At 34.3% G+C, this 8341-nt stretch overlaps 2 protein-coding genes across 2 annotated transcripts; both read left to right on the forward strand.

Moving 5' to 3' along the window:
• Positions 1-823: 823 nt before the first annotated feature.
• LOC123723190 lies at positions 824-3931 on the forward strand. The gene has a single exon (XM_045685752.1). It carries the CDS (start codon positions 900-902, stop codon positions 3657-3659), a length of 2760 nt encoding a protein of 919 aa, XP_045541708.1. The 5' UTR covers positions 824-899; the 3' UTR covers positions 3660-3931.
• A 1807-nt stretch (positions 3932-5738) lies between these two features.
• On the forward strand, positions 5739-6806 carry LOC123723392 (centrosomal protein of 120 kDa-like). Its single transcript, XM_045685957.1, has 4 exons — positions 5739-5851; positions 5921-6068; positions 6268-6400; positions 6614-6806. The coding sequence occupies exons 1-4, from the start codon at positions 5800-5802 to the stop codon at positions 6635-6637; spliced, it is 357 nt and encodes a 118-aa protein (XP_045541913.1). The 5' UTR covers positions 5739-5799; the 3' UTR covers positions 6638-6806.
• Positions 6807-8341: the final 1535 nt, after the last annotated feature.

Raw genomic sequence — 8341 nt, forward strand, 5'->3', positions numbered from 1 at the left:
TAGGTAACTCTGTCACTAATTCCACACAGTCATGTGAAATCAACTTGAGATCTAAGACTTCCCAATATAATACGCGCCTTAATTGTCTAGTTTTGTCTCAGATCACAGCTAAATTGCCATCTTTAGGTTCAAAATCACTCATAAATATCCCTGACAATATACAGTTAGCGGATCCCGATTTTTATTCGCCGTCAGAAATTGAAATACTAATCGGAGCGGATAAATTCTGGGAATTATTAAACGACGGCTTAATTAGACTAAGTAGTGGTCCATATTTGCAGAACACTAAGTTGGGATGGCTAATTTCTGGTTCGTTGTTACATGTAAAAACTTCACGCATTAATCGAGTTCAATGTAATTATTCGCAAGGACTAGAAAAACAACTTAGGCAATTCTGGGAATTGGAAGAAATAGTTCCACAACATAAATATACAAAAGACGAATCCTTATGCGAAACACTGTTCGTGCAAAGTACATATCGCGACAGTACGGGACGGTTTTTTGTGCGCATTCCATTAGCGGAGCCTAGTGACACACTGGGTGATACTTATGCACTCGCATTAAATAGATTTCTCGCATTAGAACGAAAATTAGATAGGTGCTCGCCTGAATACAAAACATTATATTGCGATTTTATGAATGAATATTTATGTTTAGGACACATGAGTCGAGTCTCTCAGTATTCGTCGCCATATTATTTCCTACCACATCACGGTGTTTTACGAGAGCACAGTAGTACCACTAAACTTAGGGTGGTTTTCGATGGAAGCGCAAAATCCACATCGGGAAAATCGCTTAATGACATCCAGTTTATCGGTCCTAGTTTACACAATGACGTTTTCTCAATATTATTACGTTTTCGTCAATTTAGATTTGTTGCATGCGCTGATGTCGAAAAAATGTATCGACAAATTAATATTCAACCCGATCAAAGAAATCTACAATTAATTCTGTGGCGTGAAAATAAATCGGACGATCTCGGTGTATACCAACTTAATACCGTGACGTACGGTACCGCGTCCGCTCCTTATCTAAGCATTCGATGCATAAAACAGATGGCGTCCGAGTGCAACGATGACGTAATAAAGCAGATAATAGATGAAGATTTTTTTGTAGACGATTTGATAACAGGACATGATAACAAACAAGTTTTATTAGACATTTGTACCAAAGTTAGTGACGTTTTAAAATCAGGTTGCTTTCATTTAAGAAAATGGATGTTTAATTCAGAAAATTCAGACACAGAGCAAACAAAAGAACTATTGTTAGGTGAGAATTGTTTAACTAAAACTTTAGGTATCGGTTGGCAAAATAATTTAGATTTATTATATTTCACTACAAAGATCGAAAATAACGTGACTCATGTCACTAAGCGCGTTATTTTATCTGTTATTTCTCAGGTTTACGATCCTTTAGGATTGTTAGCACCTTCAATTATAATCGCAAAAATACTTTTACAAAAATTGTGGCTTTGTAAATTAAGTTGGGATGAGCCTGTACCTAACAATATTCTGTTAATATGGCAACGTTTTATTCATACGCTTCAATATTTACAAAATATAAAAATTCCTCGCCATGTAAGAGGATTAGATGTAACATACACAGATTTACATATATTCACGGATGCGTCACAAGATGCATACGGTGCATGCGCATACATTAGCACGTATAGCGACAATATACCGGTGACAGTAAGACTGCTTTGTGCGAAGAGTAAGGTAGCACCGATTAAACCAGTTACTATCCCGCGACTTGAGTTATGCGGCGCTTTAGTTGGCGCCAAATTATACCAAAAAATAAGTAAGTCATTAAGATTAACATTTGACAATGTATACTTTTGGTCTGACTCAACTATTGTCATAAATTGGATTAAAATTTCACCTAATTTATTAAAACCGTTCGTTCAAAACAGAGTAGTACAGATTAATGAGTTGACTGGTGAATTGCCGTGGTTACATGTTGCTGGTAAAGACAACCCGGCTGACCTTTTATCACGTGGAGTCACGCTTGATATACTCCAACATTCGGATATTTGGTGGCACGGGCCAGCATTTTTAAATGATAATAAATCAAATTTTACTCGCAATAACAACGAAATTATTGATTTACAAAATTTACCAGAAATAAAATCAAACATTAATTCATTATTTACACAATCAAGTGAGACTAGTATTTTTAATTTTGAACGTTTTTCTAATTTTAGTCGAATGAGACGTGCCGCAGCTTATTTGTTACGATTCATTCATAATTCGCGCCTTAGTGATGAGTCACAGCGTAACTTCGGCCCGCTCACGTCTGATGAATTAAATAAAGCAACTTTAGTTTTGGTTCGCATAACACAACAGATGTCGTTTCCGGATATTATCAATGCGTTAGATAATAACTTAGAAATTAAGTCTATGAGAAACATATCTAGTCTTAATCCATTTCTAGATTCCGATCGCATTATTAGAGTAGGAGGTAGATTAGTGAACTCGGAAACATTTTCTTATAATAAAAAACATCCGATATTGTTATGTTCTAAACACACATTTACTCGCTTGTTATTTGAATTTGAACATAAACGTCTACTCCATGCTGGTCCTCAGTTGCTTTTGGCTACTGTAAGGGATAATTGGTGGCCACTCAAGGGTCGTGACTTAGCCAAGCAGACAGTGCATAAGTGCGTTACATGTACTCGTCAGAGAGGAAAGGCCTTATCAATAAAAATGGGTAACTTACCAATCGAAAGATTAGAGCCGGGGTATCCATTTATACGTTGCGGTGTGGATTACGCAGGACCGATGGTCATATTGAATCGCAAGGGAAGAGGTTCGAAACTCGAAAAATGCTATATTTGTCTATTTATATGTTTCACAACTCGGGCAGTGCACTTAGAGTTAGTTACGAGTCTTAGCTCTGAGGCGTACTTAATGGCTTTAAAAAGGTTCTTATCTCGTCGTGGTAAACCTGCGCAGATCTTCTCAGATAACGGAAAAACATTTGTAGGCGCATCAAAGGAATTTTCAAAATTTTTAACTACATGTGAAAAGGATATTTTAAATTTCGCTTCAAATGAAAACATTAAGTTTAGTTTTATTCCTCCATATTCACCACACTTTGGTGGTTTATGGGAGGCAGGGGTCAAGTCGGTCAAATACCATCTTCGACGTGTAGGGAATGTAAACCTTATTTATGAGGAATTTTCTACATTATTAACACAAATTGAAGCCATCCTAAACTCCAGACCCATGTATCCCATGTCTTCTGACCCAAACGACCTACTTCCTCTCACACCAGCCCATTTCCTGATTGGCCGACCGCTCGTTTCACCTGCAAGCGAAGATCTCACAGCTGCAAACACTTCACGCCTGGTCCGATACGAGCGCATCGAGCAACTACGTCAGAACTTCTGGAAACGCTGGTCGCAGGAGTACATTGCTGAGCTCCAGACTAGGACTAAATGGCAGAACAACACCGACACCATAGTACCCAACACTTTGGTACTCATCAAAGATGAAAATGCGCCACCACTCAAATGGCGCCTTGGACGAGTCATACGCACTTTCCCTGGAAAGGATGGACTGGCACGCATAGCTGACATTCGAACAGCTAACGGAGTGATACAAAGATCGTACCCCAGGATATGTCCACTTTTTAAGGAGGAGTATGAATCATAACTTCTCATTCTTCTTCTTTCATCATCGTTGGAGGCATTTGCTCCAAGGCGGGGGGCATGTCTACGCATCACTCGTGACTAGCTTCAGGGATCATATACGGACATCCTATTCGTCGGCGCGCAACGATGTTTTTGCATTAACACCACTACGGGGCGCCACTACTTCTATCACTTAACGACTACCATTCTTAATACTTAACGTTGTTTGGTCATTATAAAATTTGTAAAACTTTAATTACACGAAAATAAGCTATCTGAAGAAGTTTCATTTTAATTCCAAACAAATTGTGACTAACTTCGCTCGGTCCGAAAACTTTCCGGAATATATTTGCCATCGATGTACACCAAAAAGCCGTATGGTCGTATACAAACGATATAAGGGCCAGCCGCAAAAGGGTTAACTTGGTTTTAAACCGTTTGCATCAGGCTTAATATTATTACAAATTTTGCTATTGAATATGTGAGTTGTTGAAATATTAGGTATATATTGTTCCTATACAAACTCCGAACCATATCCAAACCAAAACATATTGCGCTAAAACAAACAGAATACAATATATTTTTCATAAAACACATTTTCACATAAAAATACAACTTTAGCGATGCATGTTTTCACACAAAGCAAACAATGGTGTAAAGAAATTTTTCTTTGACGTTTTTTTTGTTCCTAACTAAGGCTCTTGGCTTGTGGATATTGCTCAAGCACCGCAGCAAGCTTTATTAAAGTAGACCCAGATATAAAGTTGATCTCATTCTTGTCGATAAGTTTTTTTTGTACAAATTACTTTTCGTCGCGCTCCGGTGATCCACTTCATCCGCGCCTGGCGGTCCGCGATTCAGTCTACCGTGGTCTCATACAACTCTTTGACCATTTGAACTACATGGAATTGTACACTAGTTACAGTTTAGTATGCATGAACTGATAAATAAAAGGGTAGCCAATTAATAAAAATCACCCGCAAATCTGCGTGTTATTACCGTGGCTCAGTTGACATTTGTAAATCTGAATGACTTCGTGTAACTTTATATTCAAATAAGAATTTCCGCATTGTTTTACTTATTGGAAAAAGTACTAAAGTGAGAATAATATTTTACTTTTACTCTTAAATCAATAACACTTTTGTTTACGTTTCTGTATTTTAAATTCTCTGACATGAGTAATAAAAAACGGAGGAAATATTGTGATGCTAAATCTAGTCAATAATCGATTTAATTATTTTACATGGTAAAGGTTTATCTACAAATATATAAAACAATAATGTGCATAAAATATTGGAATCGTATCTGTTACATTTTATGTTATTTTATTATAATAAAGGATGAAGTATAATGGGATTAAAAAATAAATAATGTAATTATTTGATAAAAGTCACGATGCACGTGTGTTCCGTATTGCCATAGTAACATTTTTACAACTAAATTAGGGAGTTATAAATAAAGAATAAATAGAAGATGAGAGAAATAGATGAGCATGATTAAATAAAAGTGTTAAATGTAGAGTATTTCGTTCTTAATTTAACCCTAAATATTATATACAGATAAAATCTTAGGTCCCAAGAAAGATAAACATGGTGTTATGTCTTGTAAATTTTTTGTTACGCAAAAATATTAAAGAAAAATGCAACGTATGATGGAGTCACTATATCAATATCAATACCTCTAGTAATTAACTGTTAAACAACAATGATATGTCATTTCAACCATTAATTCAAATAATTATTTAAATTAAAGACTGTTTATAATTTCCATTTCCATTTTCAATTTGGAGCATTGCAACTTAATACACATACAACACAAAAATCCAAAAACCTTATAGTTTTGGGTGTCCCCTGCCAAAGAATATTTTGCATATTATTTCACAATTACCGTCATGTCCGTTCTGCGATTTCAAGTTGTCATTAAATATAAATTTTACATTTAATTCAAAACAGGTTTAAAAATTATATGAATTTTGTAGGTCATCAAAGTTTTTCCCTTAAAAATTCACAAAGGAAAACTTTTTGTAACATGGCAACACTTTTCTGTCAAATTCCAATCGGATGTTTTGAAAATAAACAAAATTTCCAAAATGGAAGTTAGTTTGTTTACCATGTATAAATTGTGTATTTAGTTATTTAAATCTGTATTTTGTAAAAATATAAATGGACGAGTTACGAGGACCTAATATTCAAATCGTACTTCATGTAAAAGAAGGTCAGTAAAGTCAAAATAAAAACATATTATTTAAAATTGGACATTTTTGTAATAAATTAAATTTATAAGGTATTGGCTTTGGATTTCTTCGTATACCCTTTATCGTGAGTGGATCTCTCAATGGATATATGCTGGAAACCGATCCAGTTGTACCAACTCATGCACCGGCCTTCGATGCTGAACTGGTTTGGGAAGCTGATAAAAGAAGATTTCGGAGGTAAAAATTTAAATAATCAATCTCAAGAGTACTCTTTCAACCATATTACAACCTAACATCAGATGACATAGTCAAGCGCTAGTTTAATTATTAATTATCGACATAATAGACAGAACAGTACAAACTAAATCTAGTTAGACATAGTGCCTTTGATATTACGTATGTTTGCAAAATGAATTTTTTTCTTATTATATTTCAGTTTGCGAGTACAAAATGTGCCAATCAAAGTTGAAGTATTTACAACAAGCACACAAGGCAGAAAAGATAAAATAGGATATATTTTATTGAGCTTATTAGGTGCACAGCCATGTCCATCAAATAAATTTGTAGATGTAAGTTGATCCTTGTAAAAAAAATTGAAATTACTTAAAAAAAAATAATAAGAGCAAAAGAATTTATTTCTGTATTACTACAACATAAAATTAAATTATATTATATTATTACATATTTCCTTTAAATGTTTTCATAATCACCAGCTCACTATACCGTCCCCACCGAGGGGCTCGGAGCCTACCCTAACTAAATTTTTTTTTTATTAATTGCAGGTGAAATACTCATGGCATAAATAACTTGGAATAAAATCTGAAGGCAAATGTTGTCATCCACAGTTACTTATGAGCCTTTCCATTGAAGATAGAGTTAGTACTCCAACACCACATTCATTAATTTGTATTAAGTAAATAATCATCCCTAATTTATGGTAGACACTGGCTTATTGGATGTACAGTCAAACTTTGATAAGCACGAAACCTTTATAGACGAGAGTTCCAATGGACAAACTTCATAAGCGAGAACCATGGGTAAGAAAGAATCCTCTATAGGCGAGAAAAATATCAGTGCCTCTTGGACTCTGGCTTGTCTAGGTTTGTCTGTATATATGAAATGATATTTATGAACTAAGTAAAGGTTGCCTACACTAAGCTAAATGTTAATACATACTTGAAGTACTTTTTCACAAATTTACTAGGAAATTTCAATACCCTCTTAGAAATAGCATTGCCTCGCTCAGCTTCCTTCCTCCATCCGTTCACTTCCTCTTCATGGCCAAGCAAAACAGTAAGTACGACGTGGACTTCAAGAGTAGAGTGAATAGGAATTTACAAAGCTAGTGGGTACCATCTTTAGACCTCATTTTCAATATAAAAAAAAAATAGAAACTTTTTGGTAATTAAAAATGTATTTTTCTCTTTATAAATGTTTAAGAAATATTACAAAGTAACTATTACTACTTTAAATTGCAGTTAATTCTAGTAATAATTAAATTTTCGTAACTAATTCCAGCGCAATGAACTTTGTATGTTTCACAGCAATGAAGTTGCATATCCACTATCTCATACACCTAACAGTGCACAAACCGGTGGACCTGTGATGTTAACATTGACTAAGTATTACTATTTTCAAATGTCTTGGCAGCTGAAAGAGACCCGCTTTGTCCCGATACAAGTAATAATGTGTTTAGAGCAACCCTCAAAAAATTTAGATCCGCCAAGATGTCTGAAAACGACTATAACTAGTTAAGTTTTATTTACATCTTTATCTTATAACTGCTGACAGTACAAAAAGTTTTCCTTGGCTGAAAGATATTTCCCTTTCCTTTACATTCTCTCCCCTTTCAAATATACATATACATATATGATATATACCTTTTATCTTTTACCCTTTTACCTTTTCCCTCTGATAAGAGGGGGAATAGATGAAAAGATAATATTATTATTTCAAACAATGAAAAGGCTATTTTTCCTACAAACTTTGTCTAGGCTTTCCTATTAAAAACAGGTAATATTTTATATGTAAATTATAGCAGTAGTCTAAAAAATCTATTTGGATATTTTACATCTGTCTACTTCATTTATTAAAAAATAACTAATAATAATTTTTAGATGAATACTTAAATGAAAGTAAGAAAGTTGTATCATCGTTCGACTTGCAGCCGCAATTGATATGTGAGGAAGGATTGATACAGATTGGTCTCGGAGATCAGTTGTATGTACTCAGTTTTGTTATTGGCTCCGTTGAGAATTTGGATATGGTAAATATATAAGATTTTAAAGAAAATATACTACGTTTTTAACCAAAAGTTTTGTTGTTTTTGAAGCTATATCTCAAACAGAAATATTAAAAAAAAAATTATATACAATGTAAACTCTTTATAACGTTATCCTTTATAAGAATAAACTCCCTGTAACGTTGAAGTGAGCCCAACTTGGTTGGTTTGCGTTAAAACCCACATATTGAAACACTCTTTATAGCGATACGCCATTCTCTATTACGAA

The sequence above is a fragment of the Papilio machaon genome, chromosome W (assembly GCF_912999745.1).
Source record: "Papilio machaon chromosome W, ilPapMach1.1, whole genome shotgun sequence".
In the NCBI taxonomy this organism is placed as follows: domain Eukaryota; kingdom Metazoa; phylum Arthropoda; class Insecta; order Lepidoptera; family Papilionidae; genus Papilio; species Papilio machaon.

Bases quoted from the DNA above. Each gene is read 5' to 3' on its own strand.
- LOC123723190 (XM_045685752.1), top strand. From the start codon at position 900: ATGTATCGACAAATTAATATTCAACCCGATCAAAGAAATCTACAATTA.
- LOC123723392 (XM_045685957.1), top strand. From the start codon at position 5,800: ATGGACGAGTTACGAGGACCTAATATTCAAATCGTACTTCATGTAAAA. The intron at 6,069-6,267 runs GTAAAAATTTAA...ATTATATTTCAG, and splicing joins GATAAAAGAAGATTTCGGAG to TTTGCGAGTACAAAATGTGC. The intron at 6,401-6,613 runs GTAAGTTGATCC...TATTAATTGCAG, and splicing joins CATCAAATAAATTTGTAGAT to GTGAAATACTCATGGCATAA.